The sequence below is a fragment of the Onthophagus taurus genome, chromosome 1 (genome assembly GCF_036711975.1).
Source record: "Onthophagus taurus isolate NC chromosome 1, IU_Otau_3.0, whole genome shotgun sequence".
NCBI lineage: Eukaryota > Metazoa > Arthropoda > Insecta > Coleoptera > Scarabaeidae > Onthophagus > Onthophagus taurus.
In genome coordinates, this window is record NC_091966.1 from 33,802,894 (window position 1) to 33,824,903 (window position 22,010).

The window sequence follows — 22,010 nt, forward strand, 5'->3', positions numbered from 1 at the left end:
ATTTCTTGTTATTTCCGTAACAAATTGTTGATTTACAAAAAATTAATTAAGAAGGGGGGGCAAAAAATAATTGGCAGGCACATTATTGGGTTTTATCTTACTTAACCAACCGAATTATTTCCTTTTATTAATTATTACCTATTTACTTGCGGCAGCTTCTAATTCTTGCTCAACAATCCTTCTATACTCATCAAAACCACCCTCAACGCTTCTTACTGATTGATTCCCACACACCCACAGTTCTTTACATACGACCCGAATTAAACGTTCATCGTGAGATACCAAAATTACACCTCCCTAAAAAGTAAATAGGAGTATAAATTAATAAATATAAAATAATTAAAAACAAAATCTTACGTTGTATTTATTTATTGCCTTTCCTAATGCTTCTATAGTTTCAATATCCAAGTGATTAGTCGGTTCATCAAGTACTAAAAAGTTTGGATAACCCATACACATAACGGCAAAAGCAACACGCGATTTTTGACCTCCCGATAAACTTCCGATTGTTTGAAGAGCTAAATCTCCAGAAACACCAAAACCACCCAATTGGCGGCGATATTCTTCAATTGGTTTACCTTAATAGAATAATTAAATATTTATCTTAATACATAAAAAAGGAAGCATATACAAGTTACAAGTTATACACAAAGATAATTGAAAAAAGGTTAAGAAGAGTAGTGGAAAATAAGCTAGAAGGTGAACAAGCAGCATACAGAGCAAGCAAACAAACGAACGATAGCATACATATAATCCAAAATATCATTGAATACAAAATAGAGATGGGCAATGACCTATACCTAATATTCTTACACCTAAAAGTAGCTTTTGGCATGGTTAGTAGTATTATATGGAAGTGTCTAGAACAACTAATGGTACCACAAAAACTAACAAAAATAAATGAAAACCTATACAAGAAAGTCAAGGGCATAGTACAAATGGAGAGAGAAACATCAAAAACTTTTGAAATGAGCAAGGGAATAAAACAAGGCGATAACCTAACCTTCTTGTTATTTATAATATTAATGGACAGAGTGATAAAAAATATAAGAACAAATAAATATCAAACAGTAATAGGCTCTAAAAGTTTGGAACCAGTAAAAATAGATAATTTACTATATTATGATGATGATAAAGTGCTGATAGCAGAGAACCATAAAAAGGTAAGGAAGTTGGTTGAAATATGGACAGAAGAAATTGAAAAGAGGGCCTTGAATTGAACGTAAATAAAAGTAAACTCGTAATAATAAATAAAAAAGAAATAAGAAATAACCCCAAAGAAATAGTTATTATGGAACAAAAGGTAGAAGAATCATCATATGAGTACTTGAGTAGTATAATATCATAAGATAGAAGGATAGAGTTAGACAGAAATGCAAGAATAACGAAAACAAACAACGTATATCATACTCAAAATAGAACAATTTTTGGGAAGAAGGAGATAGCTAAAAAGATAAAATTGAAAGTGTACAGGGTGGTTCAAATTGGATATCCGAATAGGCTAACTCGAAAACTATAAGAGTTAGAAAAAAAGTAGCTTACAAACCTCAAAGCGCTATCGTAAAACCAACAAGTACAATTATCTTGGTTATTATTATAGGTGGAGTGTTATAACTAAGACATTAGTTATTATGGACACTTTTTTAGAGAGAATTTCATGACGTAGTCAAAAAAAATTTTTCGGTTTTAGATTTTGAGATATCATGACAATTTTCGTTTTTTCAAATGGAAACAACCACTAATTATTCGCTTATTAAATTCATTATTCTTTTTTGATTACAAAAATATAGGGTTTGACAGGTCTATTTCTTATTGTTTTAGAATAAAGCTAAAAATAAACTTTTTTTAGTGTCGTCAAAGAAATTAAATTTACAGTTTCCTGTAAATTATAACTAAAAATTAAAGAAAACATATTTCTGATATTTGAAACAAATACAGTTGTTGAACTATTTAATTTATATTTGTTTTACACAAAAATTGGAATAGATTGCATTATTTCATATTTTTTTATTAATATTTAATATTATTATTAAATGACTCAATAAATTATTGATAGATGGCGCTCATATATTTTTTTTTTTTTTGCAAAGTACCGCGGTTCATGAAGAGTGTTTTCGAGCGGCGGTTTGACCATGGTTTGACAGCTTGTCACTGCATCTCACCATTTATTTACAAAAATATTGCCGTCTTGTTACCTTTGGAGTTGCAAAAATGGCAGTACGAAGGACTTTCGACTCTTCAGAGTACCACGAGAAAAAAAGAAAGGAAATTTTGCGTAATGTTTTGGTTTGTAGTTTTAAATTTCCCGCTTGACTTTCGAGCCAAAATGGCGTCAAACCGCGGTACTTTGTAAATCTAGGGACTTTCTTTTTTTTTTTACTTTATTTTTTTTTAATTTCAAATAAACATACCGACATTTGTTTGTATTCAAAAATTTTCTGAAGTGTTAAATTAAAAATCATATTGTTTAAGATGGATTACGAAAAGTTTAACATGTTAGAATGTTACATATTAGAAAATAAAGTAAATTTTATATACATTTTTAGTAAAATAACTTTTAGTTAAAGTACCATAATGTTCAGGAAACTGTAAATTTAATATCTTTGATGACACTAAAAAAAGTTTATTCTAAAACATGGTGTGGGTATCAATATAGGCAAAACAAAACCGTCGTATTTTTAAAGAGAACAATTCGCTAAATGTCGCTGAAGTCTTGAAAACACGCACACATATACGTATATGTATATATTTGACATTTGAATTTGACTTTGCAAATAATAAGAAATAATAATAACTAACTTTCAAGCTTAGCAATTAATTTAACTTTTAGAATGAAGCGGTGTATTAACAGGACTCGCACCTGTGCCGTTTTTTGATGTATGGACACAACCTGTGACACAACAAAAGAAAGAGAATCTGTGTAAGGAGTGGATTTTAAAATGTGGAAATTCAAAACTTACAGATCTTTCACTGGATATAATCTATAGATCGGACCGTGTTTGTTATAGGCATTTCCAAAGCAGTGATAGAGCAACAAATGCATACTTAAAACCTGCCAGTGTACCAACTCTACATTTGCCATTAAATTGTATGTATTTTAGTCAGTGTTGTTAAATACCCGGGTATTTATTTTCAAGGGATAATACTCTGGATGTATACCCGGGGGTATTTACCCAAGATGGGTATTTAGAAGTATTTATAAAATTTGATTTAAATTGAGTTGATGGCAGTTTTGCAAGTACTTCAAGAATGCAGAGTCGATTATCTATACACCAAACTTATTTATAACATTTACAAGATAAGGAAATATGTATTATATTCCTCGTCTTCAACGTCTTATTTCATCATCTTCCTCTACATTTTTTTCAGAAACTGTTAAATTTTTAGTTGTATCACACAAAAGACATTGAAATACATATTATTATTAGTAATTCAATGTCTTTTCTGAAAAAAAAATGGAATTCTAAAAAAATTTAGAATACAATAAATACCCGCTAAAAGTTTCCCTTAGCGGAGAACACCTCAACAGATGGCGCTTATGGCAGTTCAGTTGTAATTCAGTTTTATGTCGTTAAGTGGCAAATCTATAACTACATTACTATCCCTTATCTATGTTCTAAAACAATAAGAAATAGACCTATCTAACCCCATATTTTTGTAATCAGAAAAAAATAACGAATTTAATAAGCGAATAATCAGCGATTGTTTCCATTTAAAAAACGAAAGTTGTCATAATATTTCAAAATCTAAAACCGAAATTTTTTTTGACACGTCATCAAATTCTCTGTAAAAAATTGTCCATATAATGTCTTAGTTATAATACTCCACCTATAATAATAACCAAGATAATTGCACTTGCTTGTTTTAGGATATTTTCAATTTTGGCCTCTAGGGCTATAAACAAAAGACGACAGCGCTTTGAGATTTTTGGCATTAGTAGTTTCTCGAAAAACGAGATCATGACATGTAAGCTACTTTTTTTCTAACTCTATAGTTTCCGAGATAGCCTATTCGGACATCGAATTTGAACCACCCTGCAGAACTGTAACACAACGTCAGTACAGTCCAGTACAACTGTAACAATCATGGACACTCCAAGATAAACAAGACGGAAAGATCACAGCAATGGAAACGAAATTTGTACAGAAAATAGTGGGGAAGATGAAATGGGATAGGATATGGAATGAAGAAATAAGACTGGGAATAGATCAAGAGGAGATAATCAGCAAAATAGAGAGAAAGCAACTAAACTGGTACGCCCACATAATTAGATGGAACATAACACAATGGTAAAAAAAGATATTTGAAGCGAAGACTAAGGATAACAGGAAGAGGAGAAGACCTAGGAAGAACTGGGAGGAAAGAATAGCAGAAGTTGGGAAGAAGAGAGGGAAGACTCTAAAAGATAAAAAGAATTAGCCAGGAACTGGAGGGAGTGGAAGAAGTGGATGGAGGAATAGGAAAAGATTTATCTGACGCCATCAGACATAAGGATTAGGAGATACCTTAATAAAAAAAGTAATTAATTATTTACTAACCTGGATACGTTTGTTGTAATAATTGAACAGAATTAACACTCATATCAAGTTGATCTACATGATGTTGACTAAAATAACCAAACTTTAAATTCCTGTGCGAATGCCTCATACCAACCGTCGGAGCTAAAATTCCCATTATAATTTTTAAAAGAGTCGTTTTTCCCGCACCGTTATCACCAACCTAACAAAATAAAAAAAAATCATAATCTAAGGATAAGTAACATTTAATAACAAGATCTTACTATACAAATTCTCGAATCGAAGTTCGCCCCAATATTAACGTTCGTAAAAATAGGTTTTGACGATTCATACCAAAAACTGACATCGTTTAATTGTAAAATTGGAGGCGATAAAGGTTCGGTGTCGGGGAATTTTAAAATGACTTCGGTTTCTTTTTCGATTGGTTTTAATTCAGGCAATTTCTCCAACATCTTAATTTTTGATTGGACGGAAGACGCTCGATTAGCGTTGTATCGAAAACGATCTATAAATTCTTGAACATGAGCCCTATGTTGTTGTTGTGCTTCATATTCACGTTGTTGGTTCTTGTGTTTTTCCGTTTTTGTTTTTAAAAATTGGTCGTAATTACCTCTAAAATTAATTAAATCAATACAATTATACGTTAGGGATCATAACAAAAAAAATTTTACCTATAAGCTTCGATTCTTTGTGAATGTAAATAAAGAATATCTGTTGGAACGGTATCCAAGAAATTTCTATCGTGAGAAACAACTAGTAAAGTAGTTGGCCAATTTTGCAAATAATTTTCCAACCAAATAATCGCTTTAATATCCAACATGTTTGTGGGTTCATCCAAAAGTAATAAATCCGGCCGGGAAAATAAAGCTCTAGCTAAAGCTAATCTCATCCTCCAACCACCAGAAAATGTTCTTGTTGCTCGTATTTGCATCTGTTTATCAAAACCTAACCCATTTAAAATAACGGAAGCTTTTGCAGGTGCTTTATCCGCTTCAATATTTTGTAATTGCGCGTAAACTTCAGTTAATTCAGTGGAAAGTTCCGGATCGCTTGAACCGGAATTAATGGCAGCGCTTAGCTCTTTTTCACGTTTTATTAACGTTTCTCTAACGATATCACATTCTAAAACACTGTTTATAGCAAGAGTGTCATCTCCAGTGACTTCTTGTTCCACATGTAAAACCGAAATGTGGGAAGGAATTTTTAATTGTCCCCCTGAAATCATTCTCAAAAGTGTTGTTTTTCCCAATCCGTTTCGACCTACTAAACCATATCTTCTACCAAATGCTAAAGTTACATCAGCACCTAATAATAAAACTCTAAAAAAAATTGTATAAAAATTATATTAAAGGAGTTATAATACAAGTGTTACACGTAACTGGTTCGTAAGAACTTTTTTAGGTTCAACTATTCGTAGAGGTTTAAAATTTTGGTAGTAGGGGTTAATCATCCGAAACTTTCGACCTAAAATACTTTCAAGATGGCCACAAGTAGACCACAACTTTTTTTTAAATGGAATGCTACAGTTTTTATTTGTTGTATATACTTTAATACAACAAATGACAATCTATTTGACAACATCTAAAGAGTAATCGTGCCAATTTAGAGCTTTTTTGAATGAACGTTGGCTGAGATATGAGGATTTAAAGAGCATAGTATAATTTGCAAAAAAAAAAGTTTAAAATCAAAATAACTCGAAAACGAAAAATGCTAGGTACCAATAACTTTTATCAAAGTCAACTTATTTTTTTGCATATAATTAAAAGGTGTAATAAAAACTGTAGCATTCCATTTAAAATAACGAAGTTGTGGCTTACCGGAAGAGGCGGCCATCTTGAAACTATTTTAGATCGAAAGTTTCGAATGAAAAACCAATGCTACCAAAATTTCAAACCTCTACGAATAGTAGAACCTAAAAAAGTTTTAACGAACCAGTTACGTGAGACACCCTATATAGTAAAACCTCGATATAACGGATTAATATGGGGAAGAGACCTAGACCCTGGTCTATACCATATCAAGTTCAAATCTTCTGAATCTTAAGCGGCCCTTACACGATCAATAGTATTGACAATACAACCATCAATCCTCGTGATAACCAGTCTCAATATTTCACTACCTTATACGATCAATATTATTGTCAATACTTTTGTCAATAAGTTACCTTTTTACCACGAACAGGCTAAATCTACGTAGTTTTATTCCGTTATTTGTCGGTTTTTCCCTTCCAAATATGGATAGTCGTACAAAAGCATGCGTAGCTATTATTTAAGCGCTTGGAACTACTCGTCGAGTGAAACGCAAACACTGGATGAAAGAATGGTTGAAGAAGACAGATGAATATTCTCATCTAGTACTGTTGAAAGAAATCATCGCAGAGGCTGATTTCTGATGGTTGATGATTTCAAGAACTACTTTCGAATGGATGAAAATACCTTTAACAAACTGTTACAGAAGGTTGAACCATTTTGGAAAAAACAGGATAGCAATATGCGAGAAAGTACAAGTGTTAATGAAAGATTAGCCTTAACCTTGAGGTACTTGGCCACAGGAAGAAATTTTGAAGACTTGAAGTTTTCTGTCATAATGTCCCCAGCAACTATCAGCAAAGCTGTAATAGAAACCTGTGAATCCTTTATATATGTCCTACAAGACATGAAATGGATGAACCAACAGTATCTCCATCGTGTTGAACATCAACGTCAGTTAATGGGTCGGTCATTTTCACCACTTCTTCAGAAGCGCGCGGCTTGAACTGAACTGAGTGTAATGTATAAAATAAGAATTAAACCTGTTTTCAAATCATCTGGGTTAAAATAACAAAGTATGCTTTTTTCAGTGTGTTGATAGACATGTTTTGTTATTGTTACAATTAAATAAAAGTATTTAATTTTGAATATTGAATTTATTACACTGAGTATTGATAGAAATATTGGCGTCAACCCTACACGGTCAATAGTATTGTCAATATCCCCTCCAATTTTCAGTATTGATGTCCGAAAATCAGAAAATCCGGATTTTTATCAATACGCCATCAATATTTAGCGTCAATAAAATTTTTCACCTTACACGATCAATATTATTGTCAATATGCTGAGGTATTGTCAATATTATTGATCGTGTAAGGGCGGCTAAACTCAAAATGGCATTAAACAAAACCAATTTGGCGACTGTCATAATCAAATTGGCATTAATCAAAATCAAAATGACATTAATCAATTATAAATTGCCATTGTTTATTAATAAACTGTCTACAAAAAGCCTTATATTAAGAAAAAGGAACCAGTAAACTTAAAACGACAAATTTGTGCCGTTTACAATACGAATTGCGACTGGAGCAATTTAGCTGAAATTTTTGGTGTTGCAAAAAGAACAGTTCAAATGGGTAAAAAATCAAGAAGAAGGAAAACCAAGAAACATCACCGTTTCTTTGAACGTAAAGTTGAAGAAATTCCAAAAATCACACTTAGGCAGTTGCAAGAATCATTACGAAATGAGTTTCAGTTTAAAGAGCCTTTACCTCAAACCCGTTTATCACAACAATTATCTAAATATCAAAATATTTTTAAAATAAAATAATTCTATATAAATATAAAGTTTGTTGGTAAACTAACATCTTCACACATTAAATAATAATAACAGAATTATTTATAAATATTTGAAATTGCGCCTTTAAAAACATTTTTTATAATTGAAGTAACATTTTTTGTTAATAATTCATTTATGTTTCTTTTATTACAAATATATAATTTGATCTCAAATTTTTTAATTTTAATACTCTGTACGATGGCGGCGCCTGGTGGCAACTATTCGTAATACGAAACGACTGCCCCTTCTCGTAGTGATGAATACCGAGTGGATGAGCTCGTATCAGCGTGTGATGTGCCCATACCGAAAATTGTGCGAAATGTTTTTATGTTTATTATATTAGTTGAACAGAAACCTTTATGGATATGCCTCAAATGTCATATCAACTATGCATACAGTAGAACGACCTTATATCAGACTGTACTTATAAACAAGTGTTGCATACAATGCAAGAAATTGGAAAGGAAGAATATAAATTGGTTTTAGAATTGGGTGATGGAAATATTTTTATCAGCGTGATTGTTGATATGATGCATTATCTGGAGTAGGAAGTATTATTCTGTTACACCTCAAATCTCACCTTATCTCACATCGTGGATTAAAAAAGGCTTAAACTAAGCATCCAAGTTTTAAATAATTTTACGTTTTAATAATTTATAATTGGAGAAAGAACAAGTAAAATTTTATTCATTGCTTGCAGAAATAAATATTGTCATATAAAACTTCAAGAGATCAGCAATGTGCTAAAAATTGGACAGAAATACCCATTGCAATGGAGTCCGAGATCATATTGGAAGGATTTAAAATAAGTATAGAAATGCACAAACTAAAATATGTAACCATAATTGGCGATGGAGACACTTGCTTGTTGGTTATGGTGCAAATGTCGTTCTAAAAAAAGTTGAATGCACTAATCATTTGCTAAGGAATTATTGGACCAAATTGAAAGACATAGCTAATAAAAGAATAACATCCAAAAACAAGGTGGCTCCCAGATATACGCAACATATTAAAAAGAATAAACAAATATATTGAAACACTCAAAGTAAGTATTAAATCAGGGATAAATTATCATAGAAAACAAGATCTCCCCCTACAAGACCATGTTTTTGGATAACATGATAGGCTTCCTATTTTTGTCTGGTTAGGCTTATTGCATATCAATTGGAAACGTATCAATTTTGCATTGAAAAATTCATATGAGGTGAGGTGTAATGCTGCTGCAGTAGCCTATATAGTGTTGGTGCAAATTATTAACAATAGTAGAGAACACCACCCTACTAAATAATATATGTTGAACGAACGCCCAAAAGAAAATTGGTGGCAGCTACAAAACATTGTCAGTATCCCATAATAAAAAAGCGGAGAAAAATGTTAACCGTCGAAAAAGATCATGGTTTTACTGAAGATGAAGAAGAACTGATAGAGTGCGCTGAAGAAGAAAAGACAAAATTTTTAGAGTCACTTGTTAGAACAACAGCAGGAATAACTTAAATTGAAAAGCAAATTAAAAAGCAGTATAGAAATGAATTTTTGATTCAAATTCAAAAGAACTTATTAACTGCTTAAAATTTTGGACGTGTTTGTAAAATGTGTAAATCAACAAATCCCAACAAAAAAATTGTATTTACAACAATTTACAAAATCTAAAATGACCAACTGGGGTAAGGATCTTGAAGCAATAATTGCTATGCAAGAGTTTGAGCAACAATTCAATAAAAAAGTGGGAAGCTACAGTATTTCTATGTGCCAGGATCATCCGTATTTAGGTGCTTCACCAGATGACATAATAAATAGTAAAGATATAGTTGTGGTAAAATGTCCTTACACAGCAAGAAATTGACACAACAAATCGCAGTACAATAGAACAAAATTAAGTATTTAAAATATGGCGGAAGTAACATACATTTGAGTAGAAATCACAATTATTGCTACCAAGTTTAAGGTCAACTTGCCATAACGATGGCAAAATTGTGCCACTTTATTGTGTGGACACCTTATGGCCTATTTGTAGAAGAAATAGAATTTGAAGAGAAATTTTGGGATATTGCTGTTGCCAAATTAATTATAAAGTCAATTGTATGATAAATACGTATTTCTAATACTTTTTCATTTGTCTATTGTTTGGTTAAATTAATTATGTTGTTTGTAGTGTGACCAAAAAATATAATTTAATAACTTTTTGATTTTCTTCCGATTTCGCTCTATTGTTTATATTGATAAAATTGTGTATCTATTGATATTATTAAAATTGTTATGTTTTTTACTGTTTTAAATAATTTATCACATCATTAGTTTATATTGTGTGTTATAATAATATGTATATATAAATAATATGTATATAATACCTGTATATAACGCAGTGTGTTAATTAATTATCGTACCCGACGTCATCATTGCAAGTATGCAACCAATATCACAGTATTTATTTTATAATACGATATTTGCGTATTGTAATACCAATACTGTGATATTGGTTGCATACTTGCAATGATAACGTCGGGTACGATAATTAATTAACACACTGTAGATTTTTAAATGTAAGTATGAAGCAAACATAGACATAATTATATGAATTTCGCGTAATTCGTTAAAATCCCGTCTTGCCAGTAATATAAGTCTTCTTTTTGATTAGTTTGAATTTATATCAATGGTTCCGATGAAATGAGTGACATCTTTTGGTGTTTGATAAAACTATATGCTTTGTTTTATTATATGGATGTAATCCTCTCTTAAATTTGGGAGGGGGGCATTTAAAAGAAAAAAGGAGAGGAAATGAGTTTATTGCTTAAGGAGAGCTTAAGATAGCTTATATTCAGTGGTTCTAGTCATTGATAATGTTCCTTGGCATTGTGGTGTTGAACAAGAATTTCTTCATCATAAACTTGTAAGGCTAAGACTTACAGTCCAATGCTAAACCCAATTGAATCTGCTTGGTCAATTTTGAAAGCGGGTGTAAAGGCGAAGTTGGTTGGCAAATGCAATTACAAATATTTGGAAGGAAATGACCAAGAAAATTTGTCTCAGAGTACAGAATTCGAAAATTAGAAAATATAATTGGGAGCAATATTCCAAAAATTAATGTAACTGTTACAGGTTTATAGCCAGAATTCAAAAGCACCTCTATTTTAAACATGGAAGATATCACCTTTTAACTTTAGTATATTGTTTATTACCAAGTATAAAACCATGTATTTAAAATGTTAATCACGAATTAAAGATTGTTTTGTTAAATTATTGAATGCTAATTTGATGTTGATTAATGCCAAATTGGTTTTGTTTAATGCCATTTTGAATTTGATTAGTACCAATTTGAACTTGAATAGGTATAGTGGTAGTTCTATGAGTTAAAAATATTTTGTTGATTCTAATAACTCTCATTATATCGAGGTTTTACTGTAATAATATTTTACCTATCTCCATAAGCAATATCAAAATTCTCAATTCTAATATCTTGAGTTTTATTGTTCCCTTTAGCTTCTAATTTATATTCTTTTTTACTTGTAACTTGTGAGGCTGTAGCCGATTCTAATTTAGGAGCATTATTACCCACCCTAGGAGTTTCTTTTTGGCGTTTTTCTGCTTTTTCTTGTAATTTAGCTTGGGCTTTCTCTAATTTTTTCGCATCAACTTTCTAAAAAAAAAATGAATACGCCCATAATATACTTTCTAATAAATAACTAACCAAACTATCATCTCTTTGCATAACCCATATACTTTTCATATCATCCACGGTACTCTCTAAATTTGCAGCCATGGATCCTAAATGAACTGGAGCATGTAAAACTTTGGCTAAACCGTTGGTATTTTGAGTGTTTTTAGTTGGTCGTAACATATTTAATAATTTATCGCATATACACCTAAATAAATAAGCAATTAATTATTTAATTGAATCAAACCATAATTTAATTTATCAATTACCTTATTTCTTTTTCTGTTTTTTCCGCAGCAATTTCGTGTAAAACTTCGCCGACCGCCTCGTAAATTTCATCGCTATCTTGAAAATCATCTGCCCCGTTTTCGAGTACATCTAGTTAAAATATAGTAGAAAATTCGTGATAAAAATCGTTAACATGTGTCCCGTTCGTAAACCAAAACGTATTTATTTTCCTTTTATAATTATTAAAGCTTACCTTGTACATATTGTTTTAAATCATCATCAATTAACGGAAATTCAGTTTTAATAAAATCACTACATTGCATCATTATGTTGCCTTCGTCGTTAGATATTTTTCAATCATAAATTTTATCTCTTGCACGGTGTTTTAGGTTAGATTTGGAAGGCAATTGACAATTTCACAATTGACGTTTACAAAAGATATTCAAGACGAAGTGTTACCAACTGATATTATTTATAAATAAAAAGTTACTAAAATAAACTAATTGATTTTGATTTGTAAAAATTTAATGAAAAAAATCCATATTGGACGTGATATAGGAGCGAAAATTCATGAATTACTATTTAAATTTACTAATTCTACCGATGTATGTCTAATCTCTCTTTGTAGTGATATTGGTTCCTGAAAACAATGCAAACTCCACTCTCGAGCTTCTCTGCTCAATTCATTTTGCTCAAATTTTGTTCAAACTGTTCAAATTTTGTATAAATATGTTGATACTGTTATACGTGAATTTGTCCCTTTAACACTGCAGTAGTCGCGCCTCCGGTTATTAGAAGAGTTGGCGCATGTCATCTCTAAGATTCTTTTCTATTCAAAGCATACAAAAGTATTAACTGGTTAGTCCAGACAGACCTAAGGAGTCGTGCAAAATATCTAATCCATCTTAATTACATGAAGTATGCTAGAAGATCTGAAAGCAATACAACAAGCAAAGCATTTCTACCGACATCTTCAAGCAACAATAGACAAGATAAACTATAGGGACAAGGTAATAATAACTGAGACCTGAATGCCCGAATTGGCAATCTCTATACAATGAATAAAATAAAAATACAACGAATAAATAATAAACGAGATGCTAGTAGAAACGAGCTAAGAATTAACAACAAATTTTTTTCACACAAGGAGCAACACAAATATACTTTCAACAACAGTAGAGGCCAACGGTCAATAATAGACTATATAATATCAAACAGGTCAATACTTTTCTCGCAAATAATCGATGTGAGAGCACTAACATCAGCCAACATAGGAATATATCACAATGTCGTATTATGCAAGATGTGTTCTGCAAAACCTCACAAAACACTGGTTCTGCCAAGAAGTTAAGCACTTAGACCACCACCTGCATGGCGCCCAAAGAAGGATTTGGAAGATACTCCGAAATCGTAAAAAACACTTAACGAGTTTATCCAAACCAATATAGTTTCACAAGCAGAATGACAGAAATATTTAAAAAAAACTATACTCCTCAGAAAGACTTATACACATTGATGAACCAGTAAATACCAACACCCTTATTCAGATAGAAGATGTTAAAGAAAAGCTCGGCAAACTCAAAAATAGAAAATCTCCTGGAACAGATAAAATACCCAACGAATTGCTCAAGGATGGTGGAAAAGTCTTATTAGAAAAATTAACCTATCTATATTCAACAGAGCTGCAAAACTCTGAAATACCAAATGAATGGCACAAAAGGAGCAAAAAGCTAACCCTGAAAACTATCGTGGCATAACACTGTTGAACACTTCTATGAAGCTATTTACAAATATACTAAAAAAATAAGCTACAAATGCCGACAACAGCAAGGCTTTAGGAAAGCCAGATCGATAACTGATGCCGTCGTTATCATGAAGCAAATATAAGAGAAGTCAGTTATGTTGTGAACTTGACCAAAGCTTTCGATAGAGTGCAATTGGGTCATGTATTAAATCTGTTAAAACAAAGAGGGGCACCAGCTGACATAAACATAATACATGTATAAAATAAAAAATATTGATTACACAAGAAAGGTGAAAGCTGGAGACGAATTGACTGAGGATATTTCCACTCCAGGAGGAACCAAGCAGGATGACAGTCTCAGTCCTTATTCAATCTGCTAATGGACAATATTATAGAAGAAGTGAGAACTATGCATCTTGGAAAAGATTTGTTTGGTCTGCTATGCCGTCGATGCTGCGATAATAGCTAACTCAGAAGACGACCTACAAAAACAACTTTACAAGTTTTACCAAATGAGAACTGAACATGCCTCTACTGACAAAAACAAGTGCATGGTGATAGCAAAGGAGCCAATAATTCCCAGCTACAATGATCCTGTTAAAGACCTAAGATCAGGTGCCTTAAGAAACATTGTTTGGTATAACAAATACATGAAAATCGACAGCAAAGTTAAGATATATGCATCAATATATGCAAGACATGCATCCGCCCGATAATGTTCTACAGGATCCAAGTCCGCGAGGATACAAATAAAATCAAGAGCTTACTAAGAACAGCTGAGATGAAAACATTAAGATCCATATTGGTAATAACAATAATGAATAGAATCAAGAACGACGACGTCAGGGAAATCTAGGAGATATAGGATATCGTCAGATGGGACAGACAATGGAAAAGAGCGTGACATGATCCGTAAACAAAATGCCAAATAATGAATTGCTTGATATACAACCCCCTAGGCACCATACCACCAAAAAGATGACGCGATAGTTAGCAATCTAAGTCTCAGGACGTAACAAAGGCAAAACCAGACAAACTAAACAGACCATAATATGGTTATGTTATAAACTTTAAAACAACACATGTGATTCTCCAATGCTTGTCGGTTCTATAGGTGTCCAAGATTACTTCGCTTTGACATTCTATTTATAACACCTACTCCTAGAACAATGCCTGTCAAAACTCTGCTTTATTGAGAATGGCAAGATCTGTAAATTATGTTAACATAGATCTGTTTCAGCATTCTTTCTATGCATTTAAAAAATTGCTCTGTTGCAGTTGGTGTGTAATATAATATAATAAATATAAAATTTTAAAAGTATATATTTGGTAATATCAACAACAGATACAAAAATAATGACGCGCACTTAAATGTCAATAGACGATTAAATATTTACAAAAAGAAAAAGTGGGGTACATTCTAAAAAACGTCTATTGTATGCTTTGTTCTTGTCAAGGCACTTATAGTTTGTATATTATCGTTAAACAATTAAAAAAATTAAAAATTTCATTCTTTTGAAAACCATTTCAGGAAGGCGAATAATATTTCTTTTCTGTACAATTTACAAATTTTATATACAACTTTTTACATAAAAAGAAATGCATGTTTTTCGTCACCACGAAAATGCAAATAGTTTTCCTCAATTAATTACTAAAATATCCTAAAAAAATTATAATTAAAAAACGTAAAGTTTACATTGGCGCCGTTTTCTTTCTTGTTTGTATGTAAGTAATCATCATATTATAATTTTTTTTTTAACTGAATACATATACATAACTTCTTAGACTACACGATAAATATCACATGAAAATACAGACTCGACGATAGTAATAGAGACTTTATAAATTAAATTATTGGCACAGCGATCGCACGACGACGTTTAATTAAAAAAAAAAAAAAATGAGAAACAAAACCTAGATTTCGGAGTTCTCAATAATCGACAATATTCAATTAAAAAGTTTATATAAAAATTTACTGTATAATATTAATGTGCATTTATCTAAAATTAAAAGGCACAACTTCCATTTTCAATTGAAGTTTTCAGGAGATTAACCTCGATTCAAGTTTTTTTGTTAAATATTTTTTAAGATCAATATCACTTTTAAATTTTTATTTGAGATTATGTAACTGTCATTATTTAATTGTAAATTAAAAGATGTTTTTTTGTGGTAAAAATCGAAAAAATTAAATTACATAATTTAATTTTGCAAATATAATTCATACAGCTCCACCAGCAGATGCTTTACCTATTTTAAATGAATTATAATAAAAAAATTTAAAAAATAATTTTTCTTAAAAAATATTTGGTTAAAAAAAAATTTGAGGTTAGATTACTTGTCAAATGTCAAATTCAAAAAAAATTTTGAGGTTATATAACTGTCATTATTGAGAAAATTATCAATAAAAAATATTTAACAAGTTTAAAACCTTGTAAAATACATTACTGTAACATAAGTATATCCAAATTTCTATTTAAAATAGTGTCCTTAACCGAATTAAACACTACTTTAATATTTTCCGTATCTACGGCAGTGGTAAAGTGATGGTAAAGAGATTTCTTCGGTTCTCGTTTAACGCCCGTAAACATAGCCAATATAAACGTTTGCACCTCTTGTATCGAATGCGAATTACCGGAAAATTGCGGAAAATACCAACGGATATCCGTCTCGGGATTCGCGACTTTTTTCACCAACAGATCGTATTTATTTAGAAAGAGAATTATTGAAACGGACGTGAAAATTTGATTGTTGATGATGGTGTCGAAAATGTTTTTCGACTCTTCGAGCCTATTCGTTTTCCGATCTTCGTGAATTACCTGATCGAATTCCGATGATGAAACAAGAAAAAGTATTGACGTTACCGAATCGAAACATTGAAACCATTTTTGCCGTTGCGATCGTTGACCACCAACATCAACGAAAAGAAAGGGAACATTATTTATGGGTATTTCCACTTCCGTTATTCCTTTCGTCGCTTTTCTACAATGAAGAATATCTTTGTGCGTTGGTATGTAATCGATTCGAGCTATCCTGTCGAGATTGTTTAGGAAATATTCTACGGAATCACTCTGAAATATACAAAAACATTATTAGAAATGAAAATATGATGTTTTTTTTCATAACCTACCAATTGAAACTCCCTTCTTCTTTCATAAGCCCTCTTAATCCCCACATCCTTCCATAATCTTGATAAATCGGGTGTATACCTTCCAAAAACTGTATAATCAATAACTGTATGATTATTAAACTGAAGCAACTTAGCCCCAATGTCTGTGTTTCTTGAGTCAGCCCAAGGTATCCCCAACTTATCCCTAGCATCCACTAGCACCTTCATCCCCTTTAAAACGTTTTGATAAATCACTTCTCGATATTCCTTCATTTGCTCGTCTTCAAATTTAATCCCATGGATGATTCTCATTTGCTTAAGAAAGGTGGACTTCCCGCTTTCGCCTGCACCCAAAAGGAGTAATTTAACTTGCCTCTTCATCACTTGTTTGTCCCGTTTGATACGTTTGTCGATGTCGCGGCTCCTGCGCATCTGTTCGATCTCTTCGGGGCTGTATTTGAACTGGAGGCAGCAGGAGCAGCTCGAGGCGGACCATGGCACGCTCGACATTTTAGCCGCTCGCGGTTTTTCGGGCCACTTTTCCGGTCCCTTTTGGTTGCCCGTTACATTTCCTTTGGGCGTGTCGCCGTTCCAAGGCGTTTTCCAACGATTTTCTTCACCAATTTCCCTTCGTTATTCACTTCTCCATTTGACATTATTAGACACACTACATGATTGCGCACGCGCCACAACACTCACCTCATTATTATTTTTCTTCGTCAACGTTTTTATTGTTTAGATATAATCACCGGACGTCGTTTCATTACTTCTATTAAACGGTGCGGTTTTACAGTTGCGCTTTGTTAGATTAAATTAAATTGAATAAATTAATTAATTTAAATAATAAAAAAAAATTCGTAAATGAAGTTGTGAGATCTATTGGGAGGAGTCGCTTTGATGTTAGTGGTTGTACCAATCGTTAAAAAGAAATGTCCCTATTTTTATTTCTTTTTTAAATCTTTATTTTTAAATAACTAATATTATTAACAAAACTTTTATTTTTATCCAATTTAACAATATTAAATCAAATCAATAACAATTTATGTTGTTTTTCGTCAGGAAATAACACTATGCTTCTAACAATATGAAATATGAAGTTAGCTACATGTTCTTAAAAAATAGTGACCCACTCTCAATTTCACGCCTATTCAAATAGCATTAATAAATTAAACTTTAAAAAGCACACGATAATTTCAAAATATAGATACATTTGAGCTTCACGAAAGCTGTTTTGAGTTCTTGATTGAATCTAACCCTATAATTGAAATATTAGTTTTAATATCTTTCAATTGTGTTATACATCACTTGACTAAGCGACATTTTATCGTTTTTAGAGATTTTCATGCTGTCTGGTAGGTAAAGGTGTAACTTATCTTAGAAAAAATGCAGAATACCGAAAGACCTAAAATACTGTTTGTTTTAAAGGATAGAGCTAAGCGCCAATCACGTTATACGATTTCAAGTCCGTTTTGCATCATACGTCTAAGAACCGACTTAGATACACCAAGAAATTCTACAATAGAAAAAAATAGATGAACCTACAATTTCAGGCCAGTGTCGTTTTCTACATATTAGTATAAAATTAAAAGTTATCTTTTATTTTATATAGAATTTAAGTCTAACTAGTTTCGGCCCTTGGCCATCTTCAGAGATTCTACAAATAGATTAACATTTCTCATCTTATCCATTTTACAAACGATAGCGCTAGTTAGCATAAGATATCACTATGTTGCATATTTTTATTGCATTAAAACTAGAACTAACACTAGACCTAGAACTAGAAACGTTCAAGTCGTGAAAAAAACTTTCAGTTGTCAATGTCAACTGTAATTTTATTATTATATTTGTAATCTTCATAAAATAACCTTTAAAGTGAGTCCAAACTTGACACATTTATCTCAAAAAACCAAAAAGTTCGAACTTTTAATTTTGACATATTTGTCAACTTCATAAAAATCCTTTAAAATAAATCCGACATATTTAATTTTAATATTAATGGAAATACAATCACTTCCGGTTTGAAACGTCAACGTTAATTTAGACATATTTGTCATCTTCATTAAAAACCCTTTAAAATGAGTCCAAAGATGACGCACTTATCTCAAAAAACAAAAAAGTTAGAATAAAAAAGATTAAACCCGAAGTTAGCAACAATGAAGACAGCAATTTAATTTTTAAATATTAATATCAACCTTAATTTTTAATTTTTTTTTATTATATTTTTGTTTTTGTGTCAAATATTAAGACATTTTATAAAAATTAAGAATATGTCAAAATGACATTGACATTTCAAACTGGAAGTTCTTATATCTCTCATTTTAAAGGATTTTTCACGACGATTACAAATATGTCAAAATTGACGTTGACATTTTTAACCGGAAGTTAACCATAACTTCATTAATATTGAAGATAAATACGTCGTGTTAGTACTCATTTTAAAGGATTTTTAATGAAGATTACAAATATGTCAACATTGAAATTGACATTTTAAACCTGAAATTCTTTATCATATAACTGAAGTTAATTTAGTGTTAGTCACTTTTCCGCACTTTCTTTTTATTTTTAACGTGTTTTTTGGGTCACTTCACATTGATTAAAAAAAATCGTTGATTTTTAAGCCACATGATGATTCAACATATCACGAAATTAACAAGAAACACGAATTTTTGCTCAACTAGTGAATATTTTTAATGAAGAGCATCCGGATACCAACCATTATAAAAATAACGCATCGGAAGATATCTTTGTAAGAAAATATTGTTCTAGAACTTAAATGATGTACAAAAGTATCATCCACGTATCGCAGCCATAACTGGTTTTGAAAGCCGTTTATTCAAACACTTTCATATACAAATTGGTGATAACGGCAATCCCATGGCTACTCTCTCATATTGTTAATAAAACTTTCCTTTCTAGATTAAGTAACACTTTAACTACCCTTTTAAGTAGTTAACTAGAAAATGCCTGCTAGAAATTTCCAAGATTTCTGACTTGTCAAGCCACTATATTTTATATGTCTTGAGATTATGTATCAAAAGAATTTGAAGTCCATAGACTCGCCATAGTATGTACTAATGTTATGTAAAAAAGCAAAAAAGTTGGATGTAGGTAATTCGAGCTATTAATTTCTGTTGAAATTAGAAAATTGGTGATAAAACATCGAAAAGAATAGAAATCTTAGGGCGAAATTGCCAAAATTATAAATCTAAGGCGAGCAAAGTTTATACAGGCCGGCCAAAGAAATATTCTAGAAGAGATATTAGCTCTATATTAAAAGAAATGAACTAAAACCTTAGAGTTAGCGCACCAAAATACGAGGTAATGGATTTTTCAGCAGGACACCACGAAGAAAACCGCTTATTTCAGAAAAGAATCGCTGGGTTCGACTAGAATTTACTTAATATCATGTCGACAAGGGAATGGATTTCTGGTCCAGGGTTTTGTTTACTAAGGAGTCGAACTACAACCTTTTTGGAAGTGATGGTCGAGCAAAAGTTTGAAGGAAACGAAACATACTAACAACAAATAAACATACTAACTGCAAAGCACGGCGGAGGTAGTGTCATGATTTAGGAAGCGATAGCAGCATCTGGTGTAGTTAAACTGAATTTCATTGATGGAATCATGGATCGGTATAAATATAAAAGTATTTGGAACAAAATTTGAAGCCATCAGTGGAAAGGTTGGCCCTCGAGGATCGCTGGATATTCGAACAAGACAATGACCCCAAGTATATCGCAAACCTTATCAAACATTGGTTGTTATATGATGCACCTAGGCAATTGAATACACCTCCTCAGAGTCCGGATTTAAATCCAATCGAGCATGTTTGGGGCCTTTTGCAACGTAAGATGCAAAATCACAGATGCGAAAACACTGAAATCTGCGTTAGTCGAATCTTGGACTGAAATAACAGCAGAGGAGATAACAAACTTAGTTGCTTCAATGAATTCACGACGCTTGCTTGCTGTTATAGAAGTTCAAGGAGTGCCAACGAAATATTGAGTTTTAAAAACTGTCGTTACATGGACTTAATAATTTATTTTTAGTAAAAACTACTGTGTATGTAAACTTTTATCTTATTAATTTTTGTATTATTTGTTGAATTTTTAGTACATAGCTGTTAAACGAGTTGTTTTCTTCTGGTTTGTGAATAAGTAATTAATCACGCTGTAATACTAATTTTCTGCTATCTTATTACGCTGTACAAAAACCTCATAATCAATGCTGTATGTAGACTTTTGGCCGCCATTATATTATGTTGATTGTTATTATTGTTGATTGTTAGAGGGTTGTATTAAAGATAGAGTTTATTAGGATGTACGAAAAACATCTATCATGTGTACTTGATATAAGTTTAATTACATGTTTTGGTTATTTCATTGTAAATAAAATTCAATGTTTTTTCTTCAGGCTTAATTTTGTCGATATAGGCAACCAAAGCAACTAAAAATAGGCGCCATCTAAACTTTGATCATGAAGTTGGTTGGGATTTCCAATTTTATTTTTAAAATTTAATGTAATCAAAGGAAATCCAAATGTGTTTTCGCCTACCTATATTTTCCTGTATGTATTTTCTCTATTTTAGTATTAACTTAATAATTTTTCCAAATTTTAATTGTGATAAGGTATATATAGGATCATTAAAAACAAGAGCTTCATACAAAAGACAAGCTTATGTTTAGTTTAATTAAATCTGTTTACGCCATTTTAAGTTTTTTTATGGTTCGCAATTAACAACATATAAATACCATCAATTAACTGATAAATTAAAAATATCCGAATGCCACATTTTTAGTTTGACATTGTATAAAAGTTGGATGGTTTCTTTTTATAACAATTGAAACCTTATTAAAAATCATAGATGTCGCTGTAGTAGTGAAGTTTTTTAAACCCTAACCTAACTTAACCTAAAAAAAAAGTTTAAACAAAGAACTTAAAAATTAACATAAAGTAACCAAAACAATTCTTAAAATTTGTTAAACATATGTTAATTTTTTCTATTGTAATCCTTTAAAAAAGAATTTCAAGAAAACTTTAAGCGACTACCATTTGGGATCAGTTTACGTCAATTAATTGAAATGTGATCGAAAGATAGGCGGATACCACTCACACAGATACGGAGACACTAAAATCGAATCCGACGACAATGATGAATAAAATTCTCTATGTATT

At 31.4% G+C, this 22,010-nt stretch overlaps 2 protein-coding genes across 2 annotated transcripts; both read right to left on the reverse strand.

Moving 5' to 3' along the window:
- Positions 1-58: 58 nt before the first annotated feature.
- LOC111421361 (ATP-binding cassette sub-family F member 3) lies at positions 59-12,399 on the reverse strand. The gene is made up of 9 exons (XM_023054504.2): positions 12,239-12,399; positions 12,027-12,135; positions 11,791-11,965; positions 11,519-11,739; positions 5,189-5,836; positions 4,781-5,129; positions 4,539-4,719; positions 358-578; positions 59-297 (listed from the first exon to the last, which is right to left on the reverse strand). The coding sequence occupies exons 1-9, from the start codon at positions 12,309-12,311 to the stop codon at positions 139-141; spliced, it is 2,136 nt and encodes a 711-aa protein (XP_022910272.1). The 5' UTR covers positions 12,312-12,399; the 3' UTR covers positions 59-138.
- Positions 12,400-15,833: 3,434 nt separating this feature from the next.
- Positions 15,834-17,512, reverse strand: LOC111420380 (Guanine nucleotide-binding protein subunit alpha cta). The gene is made up of 2 exons (XM_023053354.2): positions 16,857-17,512; positions 15,834-16,797 (listed from the first exon to the last, which is right to left on the reverse strand). Exons 1-2 carry the CDS (start codon positions 17,343-17,345, stop codon positions 16,171-16,173), a joined length of 1,116 nt encoding a protein of 371 aa, XP_022909122.1. The 5' UTR covers positions 17,346-17,512; the 3' UTR covers positions 15,834-16,170.
- Positions 17,513-22,010: the final 4,498 nt, after the last annotated feature.

Bases quoted from the DNA above. Each gene is read 5' to 3' on its own strand.
- LOC111421361 (XM_023054504.2), bottom strand. From the start codon at position 12,311: ATGATGCAATGTAGTGATTTTATTAAAACTGAATTTCCGTTAATTGAT. The intron at 11,966-12,026 runs GTAATTGATAAA...TTATTTATTTAG, and splicing joins AAAACAGAAAAAGAAATAAG to GTGTATATGCGATAAATTAT. The intron at 5,130-5,188 runs GTAAAATTTTTT...AATTAATTTTAG, and splicing joins CAAAGAATCGAAGCTTATAG to AGGTAATTACGACCAATTTT.
- LOC111420380 (XM_023053354.2), bottom strand. From the start codon at position 17,345: ATGTCGAGCGTGCCATGGTCCGCCTCGAGCTGCTCCTGCTGCCTCCAG. The intron at 16,798-16,856 runs GTAGGTTATGAA...TGTATATTTCAG, and splicing joins GAAGAAGGGAGTTTCAATTG to AGTGATTCCGTAGAATATTT.